This window comes from Magnolia sinica, chromosome 8, assembly GCF_029962835.1.
Source record: "Magnolia sinica isolate HGM2019 chromosome 8, MsV1, whole genome shotgun sequence".
Lineage (NCBI taxonomy): Eukaryota > Viridiplantae > Streptophyta > Magnoliopsida > Magnoliales > Magnoliaceae > Magnolia > Magnolia sinica.
In genome coordinates, this window is record NC_080580.1 from 9,510,873 (window position 1) to 9,533,625 (window position 22,753).

General features: G+C 43.0%; 1 protein-coding gene across 1 annotated transcript; it reads left to right on the plus strand.

Annotated features, from left to right (window-relative positions):
- Window positions 1-9,913: 9,913 nt before the first annotated feature.
- Window positions 9,914-20,781, plus strand: LOC131252809 (uncharacterized). Its single transcript, XM_058253532.1, has 3 exons — window positions 9,914-10,917; window positions 17,724-18,266; window positions 20,481-20,781. Exons 1-3 carry the CDS (start codon window positions 10,003-10,005, stop codon window positions 20,589-20,591), a joined length of 1,569 nt encoding a protein of 522 aa, XP_058109515.1. The 5' UTR covers window positions 9,914-10,002; the 3' UTR covers window positions 20,592-20,781.
- The last annotated feature ends 1,972 nt before the right edge of the window (window positions 20,782-22,753 follow it).

Consider the following 22,753-nt stretch of genomic DNA (forward strand, 5'->3'; position numbering starts at 1 on the left):
CAAAAAGTGTTTGAGGTGGGCGACCGCGTTATGGTCCATCTGCATAAAGAGAAATTTTCGACCGGGACATACAACAAGTTGAAGAATAAGAAGATTGGACCTGTTCTAATCATTCAAAAGATTAATGATAATACTTATGTTGTTAATCTTTCAGATGACATAGCGATCTCACGGACTTTCAATGTCGCGGACCTAATCGAGTATCATGAACTAGAGCAGGACGAGAACTCGAGGACAAGTTCTTTTGAAGTGGAGGGGGCTGATATAGAGCGGGTCACGGACAGTTTCATAGCCAAGATGGATCAGAAAAGGCCCGGTCGACGACAGAAGTGATCCAGACCATCGAACCTTAAATCGGGCGTATCTTGCAATCCAGAATGAGTCAGGCGTAAAATATGATTTTGGGGTAGAACGAGCTACTGAAGCCAACCAACCCCGCTACGCCGGGTTGCGCAGCCCGGAATTGCGAAAAACCCCTGGATTGATGGTCGTTTCCTGTTTTAATTTCGTTTTTACTATAAATAGTAAGTTTTAGTTTGATTATAACTCTTCATCCGCCGGGCTTTAGGAGTTGCGCCCAACGTGAAAAGAGTTGAGAATAATTAGGAACGGTTCGGTGAAGCCAAATAGGACACTTACTATTTTTGGCCGAAAAGCTTGCACACTAGTAGACATCACGACCGTCTATAAATAGTAAGTTTACTATTTATAGTAAGTCGCAGATTCTAGGAGTTTGAGTTGTAGTTTAATTCTGATTTCTTTCCCATTGCTTGGTACCCCTATTTAAAGGGTTGTGAACTTGTTTTTATTCATCAATTAATCAATTTCAAATTTATTAGAATTTATTTCTATTTTCTGCTTTCTTTTCCTCGTGGATTCGAGAAGTCTCTGTGAGGAGTACTTTTAATCTTTTCCATCCATTGCACTATTGAGAAATACAAGGCCCATAATCACCATTGAATGAAAAGTCATTAACATAATGTAAAACGTACACATCCAGAAGGACTAACCCCTCCCTTCCTAAATCGATTGATCGCTGTAGCAATTGGTAGGTAGGCAGGCGGTGATCTCTTAGATCCTATCTAAATTGGCCAATCTCAGCACTACACTTGGAGTTACCAGCATTCGATCGAACTTGAATCCATTATGACTTTTTTTATGCCTGCACTATCCTAAATGCACATATTTGACTGAATATGAGCCTTTATTAATACATGTGATAGTGTGTTTGATTGAATCGAGAACAGTGAGTATCTCATCCCCAATGTTCACTATAATGCGATCCACATGAATGTTTGATCCGGTATATTTTTTTCCTTCAGATCTTAGAATCAAGGATCTCATCTGCTGGACGAAGTGGATTTCACAATACAATATGCTGGCCCCATGCAACCCAGATACTTTATGCGGCGTGTAAAATATGAGCTGTTAAGGTGTGACCTGCGCCATGTGGGGTGAGGTCGAGGAAACACAGAGTCATGAGGCCCTAACGTGTGACATTTGATTGATCCAACGACGCCTGACTTAGGCGACCAAACCACTTTCAAACAAATAGGAGCAGATTAAATGCGGTCGACCGCACCCAACACAGTGCGGCCTTGATCATAGGGCCCACCTTGATGTATGTAGCACATCCACACCGTCGATCCATTTTGCCAACTTATTTTGGGGCATGGACTAAAAAAATGAAACAGATGTAAATCTTAAGTGGACCACATTATAAGTAAAAGTGGTTATTGAATGCCCACCCTTAAAATTTTCCTACGTTCCATGGTGATGTTTATTTTGCCATTCAACCCTTTAATAAGGTCACACCATGTTGTCTAAACGAAAGAAGAAGAAGGAGAAAAAAAAAAACAATAACCAATTTGATTCAAAACTTCTATGCTCACATTATATTTAAACAATTCTAATTTAAAATCACTTTCCTCATTTAATATTAAGTGAAAAGGAGGGAGACTTTAAAAAATCTTATTTTCCAGTGAAATTTTAGAGCATGCACTTAATATTTTAGATTTATCCAACACCCTGAATAAGGAAAAATAATTGAAAATAGCTCATTTCTCTGATAAGTGGTGAAAATAAACTTTACCAAACATGCCATAAGTTTTGGATCAGGCTAATTTTTCAATCTTCCCATCATCGTATTGATTCTCACCTAATGAACGTATTTGATGAAAGATAGAGGCATATAGGCATGTATATAACAAACTATGGTTGGTGTTTACAACTGTCATTGCATTTTCATGCGGACTAAGGAAACACCGAACGACTATAGATGAGACCTTGTGATGAGTGACATGTAGCTCTTGCACAAGTAACACATGTGGTCAAAACAGCATGCTTGACAAGTCTATGAACACCCACCAAGATAGGAATCTTATCGCAATCTGGATATACTCGGCAAGGCTATCTCATGCAATCCTATCAAAATATAAAAACTTTTCAAAGATGATCGGTGCTTTCGCGGCGATTATGAAGATTCAAGAAGCAGATTATTCTTAAAGCGGAAGGAAATTGCAAGACATAATAAGGAATTTGAGTCTAGTGAGACTGATCTTGTAACATCTATGGATCTCTACAATCATGCTGACAAAGAGATCTAAAAATAGTTTAATCCTATAACCTTTGAAGATCTCTTTAGCCAGGCTTATAATATTAGAAAAACAGCGCCGTACATTGACCTTCAATGATCCCATGATTGCCAAGGATTCTGAACCAACAAAGAAATCAGAAAGGATTTGTCACTTCCCAAGCTATATAAGAAGCATGTGATAAAGAGCTCGGTCTCATTCTAAACACAACCTTTCTATACAATACAATGTATCTTGTCTTAATTTATCTTTATCCATTCACTTCTATCCAATCACGTTGTAGAATATCTTGAGCTTAGGTTAGCTTAGATCATTGTTGTCCAGTGCCATCACTGCAATACACATAAAAGTAGTATAAATGTTCACGACTTACTATCGTTGGATTGTCGAGTCTTTATTTGAAAAATTACACCCCAATCACATCCTATTGACCATAGTGATCGTAAGTATTTATATTTTACTTATCTAGCTACTTATTTGTTTATTTACCGATTGTACCGAGTTTCAAATACAAATCAATAAAATCAATATTATTAGCATTTACTTTTAATCTTTTCCATCCATTGCACTATTGAGAAATACAAGGCCCATAATCACCATTGAATGAAAAGTCATTAACATAATGTAAAACGTACACATTCAGAAGGACGAACCCCTCCCTTCCTAAATCGATTGACCGCTGTAGCAATTGGTAGGTAGGCAGGCGGTGATCTCTTAGATCCGATCTAAATTGGCCAATCTCAGCACTACACTTGGAGTTACCAGCATTCGATCGAACTTGAATCCATTATGACTTTTTTTATGCCTGCACTATCCTAAATGCACATATTTGACTGAATATGAGCCTTTATTAATACATGTGATAGTGTGTTTGATTGAATCGAGAACAGTGAGTATCTCATCCCCAATGTTCACTATAATGCGATCCACATGAATGTTTGATCCGGTATATTTTTTTCCTTCAGATCTTAGAATCAAGGATCTCATCTGCTGGACGAAGTGGATTTCACAATACAATATGCTGGCCCCATGCAACCCAGATACTTTATGCGGCGTGTAAAATATGAGCTGTTAAGGTGTGACCTGCGCCATGTGGGGTGAGGTCGAGGAAACACAGAGTCATGAGGCCCTAACGTGTGACATTTGATTGATCCAACGACGCCTGACTTAGGCGACCAAACCACTTTCAAACAAATATGAGCAGATTAAATGCGGTCGACGGCACCGAACACAGTGCGGCCTTGATCATAGGACCCACCTTGATGTATGTAGCACATCCACACCGTCGATCCAGTTTGCCAACTTATTTTGGGGCATGGACTAAAAAAATGAAACAGACGTAAATCTTAAGTGGACCACATTATAAGTAAAAGTGGTTATTGAATGCCCACCCTTAAAATTTTCCTACGTTCCATGGTGATGTTTATTTTGCCATTCAACCCTTTAATAAGGTCACACCATGTTGTCTAAACGAAAGAAGAAGAAGGAGAAAAAAAAAAACAATTACCAATTTGATTCAAAACTTCTATGCTCAGAAATTTTTTTATAATCAATCACCACTGTTTCTTGTGGCATGCCCATCTCCGATTTGGATTTGCTTTAACTTGTCTCATGTCCTAAAATGAGGGTGGCCCCAGGGGCCGCGGATTGCGTCCTACCCCCGCCACGGTAATCCGTGGGCAGGGCTCTGTAGGGCCCACCTTGATGTAAGTTTTTTTTAATCCACTTCTTTCATCGCTTTTCTCAGATCATTTTAAGATATAAATGAAAAAACAAGGCAGGTATAGGTCTTAAGTGGACCACAAATTTGGGATTGAATGTCCACCATTAAAAAATTCTTGGAGCTGAAGAAGTTTCGGATCAAGCTGATATCTGTGTTTTCAGTTAATCCACGTCTACATGACCTTATGAACAGATTGGATGGTAAAATAACATCACGGCAGCCCTTATAAAGGTTTTAATGGTGGGTATCATTATCACTGCAGCTTCCCTTGGTGTGGTCCACTGGAATTGTGGACTTGCTTCGTTTTTTACAATTAAATCTTATAATGATCTTCGATGAACAGCATGGATAAAACGCTTACATCACGTTGGGCCCCATAGAGCCCTGCCCGGACGGATTAACGTCCGGGCGGGGTTAGGACGCAATCCGCATCCATAGTCAGGGTCGCACCTAATCCGCTCTTCTTTCAAACATGTTTTATCAAGTGATCTCATCGAAGACCGTCCTTTTTGAATTCTATACCGTCGCTTTCTCCTATAACCCAGCCAATTTGGTGAGGCTGGGAAAACTTCAAGTTTCCTAAGGCCGTGACACACGGGCATGGCTTTGGTGGATTAGAGTCCATGGAGGTGGGTGGATCCTAACTACAGGGCCCATCTTGGTGTATGTACCTTAAATTCATGCTCTCCATCCATTTTGAAACTTCATTTTAGGGTATGATTCTAAAAATAAAGCAAATCTAAATCTGATGTGGACCGCTATGTAGAAAATAGGAGTGATAGACCATTAAAACCTTCCTTTAAGTCACAATAGTTTTATATTATACTGATATTTGTGTAGTCCATTTATTTAAGTTTTTGTGAATTTAGCGGCAAGTTGGATGGAAAATAAACTTTTTGTTGGTCCTGAGAAGTTTTTAATGGGTATTAGTGTGGTGCGGTCAACCAATGATTTGAATTTACTTTATTTTTGAGACCATACCCTAAAATGAAGTATTAAATTGGATGAACCGCATAGATGTAAGAAATATGTATTACAGTAGGTGCCACAATCATAGATCCACCCACCATTAGGGTGGCTCCATCAGTCAGGGATCCACTCACTGACTAAGGGCCACTGTGATGTATGCGTCTCATATTAGCGTAAATACATCTGTTTCACTATCTCTGTCTCACATCTTTGTTTTTTTCTTTTTTAATCTTATATCCATATTCTCCATTAGTTTTTTGGCCATCTCTTTTAAGTTATGATAAAACATGCAACAGATCCAAATCTCAGGTAGACGACACCACGGGAAGTAGTGGCGAACCTTTGTGGCCCACAAGAAGTTTATAATGGTCAATTACCATTGTTTTCCTGTGGTGTGGTCCCCTGATATTTGGATCCGCTTCAATTTTGTTATAGTGCCCTAAATGAGCTACCGAAGGGAATGAACGGTGTAGATTAAGACGCATACATCACGGTGGGCCCCACAGTCAGGGAGCAACCAACCTCGGATCCACCGAAGCCGCGTCCGGGACACAGCGAAATGAGCGACGTCCACATTCAAATGCTGGGCGCGGATTAGCTACTACCCCTGCTCCGACGGCCATTAAGGGGCCACTGTGATGTATGAATTTTATCCACACCGTCCATCCATTTTTTCGTATCATTTTAGAGTACTGGACCAAAAAAAAGTCAGGTTCAAGTCTCAGTTGGACCACACTACAAGAAGCAGCGGTGCTAAGGACGACCACCATTGAAACTTACCAGGGCCCACCGTATTTTTTATTTGCCATCCAATACGTTGATATTCTCTTATAGACCTGGGTGAATTGAAAAAACAAACATCATCTTGATCCAAAACTTCTGTGGTCCCCAAGAATTTTTCAACGGTAGAAATTTAATTCCCTCTGTGGTCCATTTGAGAATTGGATCGTAGCTATTTTTGGAGTCATAATTTAAAATGAAATTGAAAAATGAATGGACGGTGTGGATAAAATCCATACATTACGGTGGTCCCTCAGTTTCCCTCGGAGCCTCCGCCTGTCCCCACCTCGAACAGGTGGGGTAGTACGCCCTCAAATGCTTTGCGTGGTCCGTCAAGAGCACGTGGCCCAATCAAAATTCGCAACGTGAGGGCCTCATCGAATCTAGTTCCTCTGTGATGCGCCGGGCGCTCACGAAATCCAAAGCACCTGTTTTGGCGGTTTCCAAGTCTCCAGCTGGGAACGGGCAGGAGATTTGAGTGAACACCGTGATGTATGGGTCTTATCCACACCGTCAATTCAGTTTTTCGTATTATTTCAGGGTTCGATTCCAAAAATGAGGCAGATCCAATGCTAAAGTGGACTACACAATGGGGATTAAACTCTTACCGTTGAAAACTTCTCGAGGGAGACAGAAGCTTTGGATGGAGCTGATATTTGTGTTTTCTCTTATCCACGTCTATACAACATTATGAATAGGTTGGATGGAAAATAAATATCATGGTGGCCTTAGAAAAGTTTCAACGGTGAGAATCATTATCACCGCAGCTTCCCAAGATGTGGTCCACTTTAGCCTTCGATCTGCATAATTTTTCGTTATTACCTGAAAGGATACGAAAAAATGGATGGACGGTGTGGATAATACCCATACATCACGGTGGCCACTCAAAGCTTCTGTGCGTTCCCAGCTGGAGACGGGCGGGTAAGTAGGGCATCACCGGAATTTCAAAAAAAAGCGGGTAAATTTCCGTAATTTTACCCTAACAAAATCGTGTGTGCTCCATCGTCCTGGGAGCGGATTAGATGTTACCCGGCTAACGTAGGCCCACCTTGATGAATGTGTTATATATCTACGCCGTTCATTTTTTTTTTTCTCAAATCATTTTAGGACGTGGTACAAAAATTAAAAAAGACCCAAATCTCAGGTGGACCTACCACAGAAAACAGTGGTGATTATACGCCAACCATTAAAAATTGCCTACCTAAGCCCCACCATAAATTTATTTATTTTTCTATTGAACCTGTTGATAAGGTCAAACAGACCTGGATTAAGGGAAAATACAGAGTTCTGCTTGATTCAAAGCTTTTTATAGCCCACAATAGAGATTTTAATTATCAATAACCACAGTTTCCCATGGTGTGGTCCACCTTGGATAAGTCGGTGAAAAAAGGAAGGGACGATATGAATACACAACACATTCATCAAAGTGGGCCCCACACGGTCAGGGTAAACCCACTGACGTGTCACCCGGTTAACACGTAATCGGCTCCCCATGGTCCCACCCAAGAAGGAAGGCTGCATTTGGTAAAACTAAATTTCATAACTAATCACTGTAAAATGCTATTTTCAGTCATTTTGGTAATTTAGACGGTTTGGTCCTGGTCATGTTCTGTTACTCGAGCTAACAAGATACGCTGGATTTCTCTTCCCCAAATTGTTTGCATGCTACACAACATGACTTTTAACTTGTGGAACTTTTTTATGCCCCGCAATGATTTATGTTTTAGATCCACACTATCCATCAATTTTTACAGATAATTATAGATCATGAGCTCAAAAATAAGGCACATCCAAAGCTCAAGCAAACCACACAACATAAGCGAACGACTACTAATGAAACATTCCTAGGGTCCACTTCGAGGTTTATTTACCATCTAACCTCTTTATAAAGCCACAAGGGCCTGGATGAAGAGAAAACATAAATATCAACTTGATCAAATCCTTCTCTAGCCCAAAAGTTACCAAGAATGGATTTTCAATTCCTACCATTTTTTTGTAGTGTAGCCCATTGAGCATTGGATCTCCCTCCCTCTCTCTCTCTCTCTCTCTCTATCTTTTCTTGTCATTCCATAAAATGGTATGGAAAATGGATGGATGGATGGATGGTGGGCATCTAATACACATGTCATATATCCCATAGAAGTTCCTCATGCAACGAATTAGGTAAGATCGGGACATCACTGGCGATGGTGCGGCCCTTATAATGGTGATCAACTTGACGTGTGTATTCTGTAAACACTCCATCAGTCTAACTTTTCTGATCACTTTAAGGCATTATCAAAAAATTGAAGTAGATCCAATCATTAGGTGGATTATACCGTATGAAATAATGGTGATTGGCCATTAATATGCTACAAAAGTTTTGGACCAAGCTTATATTTGTTTTTACTTTTCATCCAGGCTTTGGTGAACTTATCAATAAATTGGATGGCAAATAAAAACTATTGAATATTAAGGTGAGTCCTAAGAAGCTTTTAATATTAAGGTGTTCAATCACCGCTATTTCCTATAATGTAGTTTACTTGATAATTGGATCTTCTTATTTTTTAGTATCATGCTATAAAATGATTTTAAAAACGGATGGACCAAGTAAATATAAAACACACACATCAAAGTGACCCTCATCGTACAGGCTACACTGTCTCGGATAAGGCTCGGGTCTCAACTAACCTAATACCCTACACCACACAATAAGCAACGAAGAAATTTTAAGTGTGAAATTTATGTGAGTCCCATATTAATGTATTTTTTAGATCCACACCTTCCATCTATTTTTTCATATTATTATACAATGTGAACCCAAAAATAATGTAGATCAAATATCATAGTGATACAAAACTTTTGTCACCCTAGGCGTTCAATCTACTATTTCATGTGATATGGCTCACATGAGTTTTAGATATACCTTAATTATAAACTGCTATCTTATTGTAGACTTGCAAATTAGATTAAAAGAGTGGATTTGTCATGTACATCTCTGTGGGCATCAAAGATATAAGTGCTGGGGTGACTGGTAATCTATGGATTGGGTGGCTAAAGTTCGGATGATTTTATAAGGAATATGTGGAGCCTAATATGATGTATATGTTTTATTCTCGATGTCCATTCATTTTAATAAATAAATTTAGGGCATGAGCTAAAAAATAATATAGATCTAAGGCTCAAGTGAACTGCACCACGAGAAATAGTGAGAATTGAAAGCTTAGCATAAGATGATGGATAAGTTTTATTTATTTTATATATTTATTTAATTTAATAATACTGAGTCTTTAATGTGATTGAAGGATTATGATTATTCTATCAAGAGTATAGTACATGGCCTATTAATTAAGAAATTATGTTCAACATATGTATATCAATGGAGAATAAGTGTGCTTATTTTTATTTATTTTTCCTTTTTAGGTTAGCTTGTTAGTACACACCCATGTCAATACACACACTCCATGTTAGCCACCCCTGCTAGGGATCGGTACCAAGACCTCAAGTGTTGAAATGAGGCATCTCCACTCACACTCAGTCTGCTAGTTAAGCTATGGATCTGGGTGTATAGGTATGCTAAATTTAGTGGAAAGTCAATAACATGTTTTGCCTCAAATTCTTCCAAAGATAAAGATAGAGATTAAGATAACAGGCGCAGATATAATAAATTGTCAAAATTTCAAACATTTGTGATTTACTATTACCCAACAGATTTATGTGAAAACAATTTCATATTTTTAAATATTAATAACCTTTTTTTTTATGCAGATAGATTACCAAATAAATTTCTCAGTACTAATAAGTACATAAGTTGGGCAAGTTTATGCTGTCAGCCGTTTACATTAATTTTCAGAACCTATTTTTCTGTTCACCACACGGCACCGAAGTCCGTACTCCTTAGCCTACCAATAAACATCAATATCCCTAAAATACCCCTGCCATGCCAGTTTGATAACCATGTCCAAAACCTTCAAATACGTCGATTTCCATCTCTCGGAGAGGAGAGAGATGTCTCAAAGCAGAGAAAATGGGAGCGACTTTTGGAAGCCGTACATGTTCCTCGCCGAGAAAACCAGCGATTTTATCTGGCGGTGGCTGAAAACGGTAATCGGTCTTCTTCTCCTTACTTCCTTTCTCTTCGTCTTCTACCTTGCTTTCTCAAATCAATCCCAATGGAAATGCCCAAAATGCCCCTACGTTCTACCGGAAATCCCCTGCTCCTCTCCGCCCGAGCACCAGCCCTCAATAACTCGGCCCGACGGACAACCGAACATCTCCCATGACGGACAAACGAACATATCCCACATCGTCTTCGGCATCGGCGGATCGGTGGAGACGTGGCCGAAGCGGCGCCGTTACAGCGAGTTATGGTGGAAACCGGGCCAGACCCGCGGGTTCGTGTGGCTCGACAAGAAGCCGCATGATGGAGACACGTGGCCGGCCGTGTCCATACCGTACCGTGTGTCGGAGGACACGGGTCGGATCGGTCGACGATCTGCGGAGCGGATAGCCAGGATCGTGGCGGAGAGCGTGCGGCTGGAGATGGAGCACGTGCGGTGGTACGTGATGGGGGACGATGACACGGTGTTCTTCACGGAGAATCTGGTGGAGGTGTTGGGGAAGTATGATCACGAGGAGTACCGATACGTTGGGGGCGTATCGGAAAGCGTGGAGCAGGCCGTTATGCATTCGTACGGGATGGCGTTTGGCGGTGGAGGCTTCGCGATCAGCTCCAGCCTCGCACGTGTACTCGCACGTGCCATGGACGGCTGTCTGGAACGGTATGCGCACTTCTACGGCAGCGATCAAAGGGTGCACGCGTGCTTGAGCGAGTTGGGCGTGCCGCTCACCAGAGAACCGGGTTTTCACCAGGTACTTTTCTCCCCCTCTCTCTCTCATAAGCTACAGTGCTCCTAGTTACATCAGTTTACTTTTTCAGTCCAATCGATCGATCTTAACCGTCTGTTAAGTATAAAATACATTCCATCCGATTCCATGAAAAAATCGGACTGATCGGAGGGTTTAATCATCCTTGAATTGGCCATTTATCTTTAGCCGTTCCTTTTCCATGAGATGGTGATCAACAAATACATGAATCAGGAACTTTTTTGTGTAAACAATCTTGACCGTCCATACGGAAGGGCACTGATCAAATGGTTAACGTTTTTCAGAATGGTGTGCTGTTTGGATGGTAGCCCATGAAATGTATGTTGGACGTAATGAACGGTTTTGATCAATGGATTTGACAGTGCAGGGGTTCCAGTGTAATTAGGAGCGCTATAACGTGTAGCTTTCTAAAGAGCACTAGAGCATCTTTCGAATTTTATTAGGTATTTTTACGGCAAAAGTCCTTAGAAATCGATTTTTTACCAAATAATGCCTTAATGGTTAGCAAATAGCATTTATGAGGAATTGCCTTTTGAAGAAGGAAATAACAAAGTGCTCTCATCCTAATTTTTTCTTTAAAAGTCAGTGAAAGTGGAGACTTGTGGCCCAGGTGGTACGTGTATAACATCCGAGCCATGCAACATATGCACTCCACCATGATGAGGCATGAACCAAAAATCTGACCAATCAAATCATCTGATGGGCCACACTTGAATTTGGAATTTTTGAGTGGTGTATATTATTTTTTGAGATTGGCCCAACTTGTGATTGGATTTCTATTATTTTTGGTCCATGTAATGATCATGTTGGTGTACACCCGTTGGCCGGGTTGATTTCAAACACATACCCTGTGGGCCCAACAATTCTTGATTCTGGGCCTTGTAAAGAAAAAGAAGAAGAAGAGAGGGTAGTAATGTAATTTCCCCTTTGAAAAAGCAATGTATGAGGATATGGGCCGACGAGGGTTATCCGGTAAAATCCGTATCAGGAAGCTATTTTTCGGTAAAAATCCCTATTAATTATTTTTTATTATCATAGTCTCCCGCCAAAAATCCGATTTTTGGGCACAGTCGACAACTGTGGCCCACCTAACGAGTGCATGGATCTGATTTTTCATACCAGATGGTCCTTGGTGGCCACTAATCCGCCCTTCTGTGGGCCCCACCTTGATGTATCTATTCAATATCCAGCCGTCCATCCGTTTTGCCAGATCATTTTATTACACGAGCCCAAAAATGAAGATTCAAATCTTAGGTGGACCACATCATAGGAAACAGTAGTAGTAATTGAACGCTCTACCATTAAAAGGTTCCTAGTGCCCACCGTAATGGGAAAAAACAAATATGAACTTGATCTAAAACTATTGTGGCCCATCAATGGTCAATCGCCACTTTTTCCTATATTATGGTCCACCTGATGATTGAATCTGTTTCATTTTTGGTCTCGTACCCTAAAATCATCTGGAAAAATGGATGAACGGCGTGGATATAGACTACATATACCACGGTGGGCCCGAGGTTGCACCGTCTGTCTTGGGCCGCACCTAATCCGCTCCCCCTCATGTATTTTGTGAACAAGTGATGTAGAGCCGTTTCCTTAAAAGATTACCCGTAATATACGGCGTTGGATGTTAACGTGCACGCGAATGGACACAGAAAGTTTCTGTAGTCGGAAGCTTTGTGGGCCCCACATAGATTCCGTGACAAATCCGCCCCGTCCATCAGTTTTCTAAAAATCAGCAGATCTTATGTGGGCCTCACCAAACGAAAGAGTGCAACAGAGTTGAAACCTTCCTGGAGCCGACCATCATGTTTATATGCCATCCAAACCGTTTATAGGGTTATTACATTGTAGACATACAAAACTTCTGTGGCCCCCACAAAGTTGTCAATCAAGGGCGTTCAATCCTGTTCTATTGGGGGTCTGGATTTTACACAGCTTCTGATTACTGGAATTTCCTGTGCCGTCGGGCATACGCAATCCGGTCATTTTCAATGGTACTCTTTTTTCATATCGAGGAGAGCGTTGGTCTGAGATTTGGGTAGCCATCGCTGAGTAATTCTGAGTAATTGACAGGTGGGCCTAGAAACACCTGTCCCGTCCATGACCATTCATATAGTTTCTGAAGAACATTGTTCCTTTTGTGCCCCAAAAATCACCTTGATAGGAAACGTTAACCGCTTGCGCAGACAGGTAAGTAGATAAATACAAACGATTCTCGTCCTATTATTAGTAGATGGGCCCCGCTCGTCATAACTGAATTCCGGTTTTGGTTACTTCTCGCGTTGTCACAGCTAAGTTTCATGACTGCTTTGTTTAGAAACACTACCCTCAGCTTTGCCATGCCCATGCACGCGACACGTGTGATGGAATGACACACGTTCGAGATCCAATCCATCCATCAGAGGGGTACTATAGGCAGATGTCTTCGACAGTGGTCCACTACACAGGTGTAGCCCAATTTACTAAACAAACGTACGGCAGTGATGAACATGCCCAAGTTTTCTAACCCATCTAACTGTTTCCAGTGTCGGAAACGGATTGGCTACTCCCCCTGCCACCAGCCAATGGCTGGTGGTCGCTGCTCTGTGGGCCCCACCATGATGTATGTGTTTCATCCATGCTGTCCATCTATTTTTCTAGATCATTTTATGATATGAGACCAAAACTGTGTTATATCCCAATCTCAAGTGGATCATATTACGGGAAACAGTGTTGAATGAACTTCGACCGTTAAAAACTTTTTGGGGGCCATAAAAGTTTTTTATCGAGCTGATCTTTGTTTTTTCCCTTCATATGGGTCTCTATGACCTAATCAACAGATTGGATGTCAAATAAACAGTACAATGAACCTTAGGAGGATTTTAATGGTGGATATCCAATCACTATTGTTTTCCTGTGGCGTGGTCCACCTGAGATTTATATTCCTATAATTTTTTGGATCAAGATCTAAAATGATCTGTAAAAATGGATGAACGGAATGGATGAAGCACATACATCATGGTGGGGTCCACATAGCCTGGACCACCCGCCACGGGGCTGGTGGCAGGGGGAGTAGCCAATCCCTTCCCTTCCAGTGTCAGGGCTCACATGCTCTGGCCAGAAAGATCTAAAAGGTCACGATGGGTTCGACACGTGGTGATGCACGTGGCTGCCTTGTACAAGCGTGTGGGCTTAGCAAATCCATACAATCTATAAGTACTATATTTATTTCATTTAGGGGTATTTTGGAAGCGTAACTGTCGGCAAAAATCACAAACTCGCAGGTTTCCGTGTTCAATTGCGTTTCTGGTCGTAGCTCTATGGTCGGCCATCTCCGACTTTTCCATTTGCAGCTCAAAGCTGCTATCTTACGCCCGGATGCGTAACGTAATAGAAAACTTTGTGTGGCCCACTTCTCTTTAAGGACATACCCAGGTGCTCAATCTTAACAAGTGGGGCCTACGGTTCTGTAATCTAGATCATCGGTCTGTTGCCTCCCAGGGTGGATGGACTACAGCTAGGATTTCTACTTGATAAGATAATCTAAACTTTTCAATTTGTTACAGATGGACGGTTGATGATGGATATCACAATGGTTGTTTGTGATAAATCCATTGCGAGAAATCTATCCCATCCATCCTTTTTTCAGCTCATGTTAGGTCATGAACCTAAAAATAAACTGATCCAACACTAAGTGGGCCACGTGATAACTTTTTCTTTTTGTGTGGCCTGGATTCTTAGATCTGCCTCATTTTTAGGCGATGTCTTAACATGAGCCGACAGCATGGATGGATGGATGAAGTACATTTTTCATAAGCATCATGGTGGTCCCACTCAGGGCCTGTTTGGCCGGGCCGATTGGAAGGGATTGGATGGTATTGGAAGGGATGGGAAGTTAAATCTCAGGATTGGCTCGGTGTGCCAAACGGACTGGGTGATATGATCCTAAGACATAGCAATCTCATGAATCTTAAGACAATCCACCGACAACACCATCATTACCTTTAAATCCCATCCAATCCACATCTGACATGTTTGATTGTAGGGATTGGAAGGGATGGAAAGGTTTAATCCCAGAATTGGCCGGGCATGCCAAACATGCTCGATATAGCAATCCCAGGATATAGCAATCCTATGGATCTTAAGGCAATCCATTGACAACGCCATCATTACCTTGAAATCCATGCCATCCACCGTAATACCATTCAATCCCTTCCAATCCACCGGCCGAACATGCCCTCAGCTTCTTCCTGCAGTCAAGGTCATGGGTAATCAGAGTTGGGTCCACCCGTTCAATGGTCTCGATTACCAGACCATGGGCTTCACTTGTCAAAATAAAAAACACCTTTCAAGCTCGCAGACTACTAATTAGGTAGCTGAAGACCTGACTTGTAAAGTCATGGTGTCTTCGGTTGCGTCCCTATTACTCCTACCCAGTAGACTATCATATGCACGGGGTGTACGGTGGTGGACTCGAACCTCGTGACTAACGGTTCTTGAAATGACGGATGGACCCGTCCAGCTTCTTCCTGCGGTCGGGTTTGTAGGCAAATCCAAGTGGGTTCCACTGCTTCAATGGTCTCTATCACTGAACCATGCGACTCAGTTTTCAAAACCAAAGACGCGTGTACAGGGCACGAGAACCGACCACGGGGCTGGTGGCAATGGGAGTAGCCAATTCGTTTCCGGGCGGGAGCGGGTTTTGGTGGACGCCGATTTCCTGCGAAACCCTCTGGGAGGAAGTAGGATTCTGCGTGGGGTTCACTAACATGTTTCTGAGAAATCCAACCCCTCTTCATCTTTGGTAGCAAGTCTTAAAATGAAGCCGAAAAACGGATATACGGGTTTAATTTCTCACGAACATCGCAGTGGGCCCAGCCATAGTCCTTTCTGCGAAAGCCTTTCGCAGGAAATCCGCGCCCGGGTCTGGTAGAGGTCTTCGTTGACCGATTTTATTTGGTAACTGAAGACTATGAGTTTCGTCTCGGCCCGTGTCCTGATTATCAAAACCGAGGAGACTATCATACGCATGGTGTGTACGGCGGTGGACTCGATCCGCGTGAACTAACGGTTCTTGAAATGACGGCCGATAATGCATGCGTCTTTTAACCGTCCGATCGTACATGCCTCGTAAGTTCCAACACACGAATCGCGTGCTGCGTTTACTAATGACCCACCTCGATTAATCCTGACGGTGCACGTAGTTCATCCAAACAACGTTGCCTCTGGCCCACCAAAATCAAAAAAGACTAAATGTGACCCCTGTTTGATTATTCTGGATCACCGTTGAATGGTTAAGATATTTCACTGGGAAATGATGTGTGGGGAAAGTAGATCTTGGCCGTCCATTTTGTGGACCTTGTTGTACAGACCCAATGCCCTGTTTTGGCGCGTGAAATACGGTGGATTAGAAGGGATGGAATTACGGCCGCTACTGCATTTATGAGTTGCAGTGGATGGTCGGCCGCACTGCGTATACACGTCTTTCCCATGCGCCGCACATGACCTGTTTGGGTTGTGTGTGATTGCAATCATCCCATGGGTTATCTCGTATGGGTTTGTTTGGATTTCCCATGGGATTGAAGTGAATTTCAGAAAGGGCGTCACCACCTCCATCTTCACCTAATCGGAGCCCAGAGCTCGGCGTAGTCGGCATCGCCGGCCGGGAATGTGAGTTGCTTGCGGCCGTAGAAGCCAGAGACACGTCGGAAAACCTGGCGTTGACATCGACAGACGACAACGTATCGTCATGAGATCTAGGAACATAGACGCTGAGATTCAAACCCAAATTAAGCTTCGCTTTGCTCCACCTACTCGCTGTTCTCTTCTAAAATTGAAGTTCTTCAATAGAATCTTTGAAAACTAGCTTTTAAATCCCGAAAACGGGCATAAGGAGTGGAAGCGATAGCGTTTCTGTACCCTTTTTTTTAATAGAGGGGAGTCTGAGGTGGAAGAAACGGGTGGAGAGTTGAGATAGGAAGGGCTGACAAGGGTTTTTGTATCAGAGATTTGAAAAAAGAAAAGGAAAATAACCCAAAAAGGCCAAAAGAGCAAGATCAGGTCAAAAAAGGAGCTCTTTCTCCTTCTCGTTCATCGCCGCCATGAGAGGTCTGGTTTTGATGGCGTTGGGAAGAGAAGGGGTGCGGCTACAGGGATTGAATGTCGCGATAGGCCGTATCTCGGTGCGATTGTGAAATCTCACCGACCCCACCGTACGGGCCAATCCATCTTAAGACGTGGAGAGACGTCTGCCATCCAAACAGCTCTTCCTCCGTCCCATCAGGGATTAGCTAATCCCATCCCTCGTGATACTGATTAAGCCATATGCCCAAACAGGGCCCAAATGACTTGGCAGTAATGGACAGCTTCTCGGTTGATCCGATATTGACGGCACATTCCCGTGCCTCTGGTGTCCCTGCCGACTATTTTAGGTTATATACCATCCAAACCATTCATCTGGCGAGCCGCACCAGGATGAATGGAAACACCAAAACTCAGGTGGGCCACACCACGTGAATACATGGGGTTTAGGCGTGATTCTACATTTTCCCCTTGACTTGTCCCACCTGAGTTTTGGATCAGGGTAATTCTTAGAATGTACGGTGATTATAGGTGGCGCACCATGAGAACGGTGTAGATTCCACACACCAGAACACACGGTAAGTGATTCTTTGCTCGAAACCATGTGAATGGACAGTTGTCGAATTCGATCAATGTCAATCAAAGTTAGGTCCACCATATTAACGGTGAAGGTGACGCATTTAAATCCACATCTGAATTTATGTCTTGACTTTATTTGGTTTTGACAGGTAGACTTGCGAGGCGACGCATACGGCCTCCTTGCGGCCCACCCGGTGGCCCCGCTCGTTTCACTTCACCACCTCAACTACGTCAAGCCCCTCATCCCATCCGGCTCCCAGTTCGATGCGCTCGAGGCGATCCTCCGCGCGTCGCGCTTGGACCCGAGCCGGTCCCTGCAGCAGACCTTCTGCTATGACACGCGGCGGAACTGGTCCGTCTCCATATCGTGGGGTTATACGGCCCAGATCTATCCTTGGATCCTCACGGCCAATATGCTCGAGATGCCGCTCCGGACGTTCAAGACGTGGCGTAGCTACCGTGACGAACCGTTCACGTTCAACACGCGGCCTTGGAGTCCCGACACGTGCGAGAACCCCCTCCTGTACTTCTTGGACCGGGTGGATGCACTGGGAAGGGGGGTGACCCGGTCTGTCTATTCGCGGTATCGGGCGGACCCGAAAGAGTGCGAGCGGGCCGGGTTCGAGCCGGCTCAGAAGATTAAAAGTGTCGAGGTCTTTGCTTCCAAGATGGGCCCGGGCGAGTGGAGCAAGGTGTGTTATTTCTCTCTAAATAATAACGTAGCTAAGCGCAACGTGGCCACACGTGCTTATTTGGAACGTGTGTGGAGGATTGATCGGCTGAGATCTTCATACACGTGCCACATGTACGGCAGATATTAAAATGGATGAAACTGCCGTGTGCCTCCAGATGCACTGGATCAGTATTCCATAACTCACCAAATTGTGGCAATTCATCCGTCGTACACGTGGCATGCATCTCCATTGATAGGCCATTCCATCCCACCCATCGAATTGGTGGGTACGGAATCGATCTTTACAAATAGCAGGTAACCGTCCAAATCCAACCGAGAAAATTACCACTGTGGACGCTACCTTTTATCCAGCGTCTTTCATGAAGAGTCCAAAACTTACCTTCCCAACTTGGACCTTGCACGTACGGACGGAGCATTTCAGGACGGAAATACCCCTGCTTTTCACAAAGCATTGCACGTACGGACCAGGTATTTTCGTCCTCAAATGCTCTGTCCGTGCGTACAAGGTCTAAGTTGGGAAGGTAAGTTTTGCACTGTTCATAAAAGACGCTGGATAAAAGGTGGCGTCTACAGGGATAATATTCTCCAACCTGTCTGTAACTTCCATTGTGCATTGCCTACTGTTCATCCAGTCATCACAGTGGATCCCACGATTTGGACGGTTCAGATTGGTTCGAATTGCTTAAAGACTGTGATTTCTCACAATTGCGATTTGACTAGGAAAAAAAGCAGCGGATAGCCGAAAGCAGTGTAGAAGGCATTAAGATTGCTATCGCTGGCTTACCCACTGTAGGATATGGGATGTGGGCCCACTTGATTCCCACCGAAAAAAACCGCACTTTCGCCCGTCTTCCTCATGTCTTTCCCTGTCTTAATGCCCCAACAACCATCTTTGTACTCTGGTGGAGTACACGTGCCGACTTCGCACGACTGAATAAGATCTGAGACGTTCATTAGTTGTGATCCTCGATGCACATATTCTTGCGGGACTCGAATTGGGTGGTGATCCCAACACCACCCATCTAGCCGGTGGAAAAGCTGTGGACCCCACCAAGGTGTGTGTGTTTTATCAACGCAGTGCATCCATATAGCTAGCTCAGTTTAGGGCATGAGCCCAACAATGAGGCAGATCGAAAGCTCAAGGACCACACCATAGGAAAATGTGGAAATTGAATGCCTACCATTGAAAACTTCCCGGGCCTCGGAAGATTTAGATATCCCTTTGGACCCTGGCAAGATTGCAAGGGTGGACATCATTATCCCCACTATTTTATGTGGTGTGGTCCACTTGAGCTTTGGATAAGCCTTAATTTTGGGCTCATGTCCTAAAATGAGCTGAAAAAATAGATGGACGGCGTGGATAGAGCAGATACATCACGGTGGGCCCCACAGAATCCTTCTCACTGCACATCGGACGTTTGGTTAGGCCACCCCTCAGGACAGTTCCACCGTTGAAACCTTCCAGATTCTGTGTGGGACCGTCATGTTTTTGTTACGAAATCCAATCCGTTCATAAGATGAACCCTACCAGGATTAATGGACACCCCAAAAATCAGGCCATTCCAACACTCAGGTGGGCCATTCCAGGTGATTTCAGAGCTCGTGGGCAATACTTTACATAGTACGTCAGAGGATAATGGTCTCTCATGGTTTTTGGACGCGGATTGCGTCCTACCCCCTGTGTTTATCAGACCATTTTATGATATGATCCTAAAAATTAGGCAGGTTCACAGCTCCAGTGGACCACACCAAAAGAAGCTGTAGTGATAATGACAACCACCGTTGAAACCTTTCTAATGGCCACTGTGATGTCTTTTTTACCATCCAACCTATTAATAAGGTCACGTAGTCGTGGATGAAGTGAAAACACAAATATAAGCTTGATCCGAAACTTCTCAAGTTCCCATGAACTTTTTAATGGTGGAAGTTCAATTCCCACTTTGTGGTTCAATTAAGACTTGAGGCTCCACATTTTTTGGATCATACTTTAAATGATGTGAGAAAAACGATGAACGGCGTGGATAAAACACTTGCATCACTGTGTGCTCCAGAGCCCTGCCCGGATGGATTACCGTCCGGGCGGGAGTAGGACGCAATACGCGTCCCTGGTTTTTAAAGTACACCGTGCGGAGGTTAGAATGGTTTCCGTTTCAGTTTACTTCGTAACTCAAATAGAAAAAAGTCACTGACACGTGTGGTATCCAATCAACAGGCTCCACGTAGGCATTGCTGCGATGTACAGAGTAACGACGGACGAGAAAGTGATAGCATTGAGGTCAAGATACGTAAGTGCCACGTTGGAGACAGTCCATCTCTACAGTAAATCGCTTCTCCTTTTGTAAATAAGAAGATGAGTAATAATGAAAAAAAGAAAAGAAAATAGCGGTGTGTTGTATTCTTTTTCCAGTTTTAACTTTTAACCGGAGAAATACTCCAGTGCTTTTACTGCACTATAAGTTACAGTTCTCCTAGTTTTACCGGTTCAATTCGACCTTTACAATCTATTCATCCGAGCCGTCCATTAAGCCCAGTGCACATTTCATTCACTTCCATGAAAAAAGTGCACTGATCAGACGATCCAATCCATCCTTATACGATGATTAAGAATTCATATCAAAAGTGATTCTTCTCATCATCAGCAATCTATGATGGACTAAATTGTTAATTGGATCTAGATTTAATAAACGATCTTGACCATCTATATTAAAGTCTATTGATCACATGGTTAGCATTTGTCTGATTAACATGGTGCTTTCATGGTAGACTATGAAACGTGAGTTGGACTTAATGAACGGTCTAGATCAGTGGATCGTACTGTCTAAATGTCCAGATGAAACTAGGAGTACTACAACATTTAGTGCTCTTAAGCACTGAAGCACTCTTACCTTACAAACATCATGAAAGCTGGCTGTAGGATTCTTTGTTTGCATCGAGCATGACTCGCCTCTTTCATATATGGTTGGTCCATGCAGTTAGCGATGCAGTATTAAATGCTGTATTAAATGGAATATGTAATAATATGGTTCAACTCTTTTATTCGGCTGCAAAGCTTATACAAAGCATAATTATATTTACATTTTGACCCTTGGTTGATGTGGACAGAAATCAGTCTTGCTTTGCATATTGAGTAACTTAGTACGCTTGTATTCAGTAATTTTGTTGGGCCACCATAAATGTACGTGGTTCATCAACGCTATGCATACATTTTTTAGGATCTAAACTCAAATGGACCATAGTAAATAGGAAATAGTGGGAATAATAATTTCCACCATTGAAACCTTCTTAGGGCCCATAGGGATGTTTTTTTTGTTATTCAATCTGCTCATAAGATCACACTGACATAAATTAAGTGAAAATGCAAATATCAACTTGCTCCAAAACTTTTGTAACCTCTAACGAATGTTCACCAGTAGGTATTCAATTTACACTATTTCATGTGGTGTGGTTCACTTAGCTTTGGATATGCTTCATTTTTGGGTTTAAGCTCTAAAATTATTGGGTAAAATGGGAGTTGGGCATTGAGTCGGGTTAGGGCTAACTCGGCTCACCAGATTTTTAAAATAGGCTTCACCTCACATCGACTTGACTCGGTACTGAGTCCAATATACATCCGTGATGAGTTAATTGGAAGCGGATTTCGTCCTGAGCCGAGTTACAGTTACAGGTGACTCGATTTGCGTTTGGCTTGGATGACGTCAACTCATTTAGGGCCTGTTTGGCCAGGCAGGCTGGATTGGATTAGATTGTATTAGAAGGGATTGGAAGGAGTAATCCCGGGATTGGCCGGGCATGCCAAACAAGCACGATGAAATTTTGCCTGGATTGGGGCAATCCCATGGAATTGCCAGCAATCCACTGACATCACCATCATTACCTTGAAATTCACCCAATCCCTCCTAATCCCACCTAATCCCATGATTTTTGCCTGGGACATGTTTGGATGAACAAATTGGAAGGGATTGGCTGGGCGTAATCCCGGGATTGACTAGGCGGGCCAAACATACTTGGTGGTAGATTTCCTGGATTTAGCAATCCCATGGGATTGCCTGCAATCTACTGACACAACCGTCATTGAATGCAATCCACCCTATTACAATCTAATCCCGTGGGATGGGCCCGTCCAAACACGCCCTTAGGTAATACCAGGTTAGATTTTAGGTTGAATAGAGACTTCGTAATGCCAGGTTGGATTTTAGGTTGAGCCGAGTTGAGTTATAGGTGACTCGATTTGCGTTTGGCTTGGATGAAGTCAACTCATTTAGGGCCTGTTTGGCCAGGCAGATCCCGGAGGGATGGGATGGGATCAGCAATATCCTGGGATAGGCATGACGAGCCAAACAGATCCGGTGAACTTGTCCTGCGACATGAGCAATCCCATGGATCTTGAGACAATCCACTGACATCACCATCATTACCTTAAAATTGATCATATCCCTTGGTTGGATGGATTGGAAGGTAAAATCCCGGGATATGCAGGGCGTGCCA

What these genes read in the sequence shown, in the direction of transcription:
- LOC131252809 (XM_058253532.1), top strand. Translation starts at nt 10,003, where the DNA reads ATGTCCAAAACCTTCAAATACGTCGATTTCCATCTCTCGGAGAGGAGA. An exon ending in GAGAACCGGGTTTTCACCAG is followed by an intron (nt 10,918 to 17,723) that starts GTACTTTTCTCC and finishes TGGTTTTGACAG; the next exon opens with GTAGACTTGCGAGGCGACGC. An exon ending in GCCCGGGCGAGTGGAGCAAG is followed by an intron (nt 18,267 to 20,480) that starts GTGTGTTATTTC and finishes TCCAATCAACAG; the next exon opens with GCTCCACGTAGGCATTGCTG.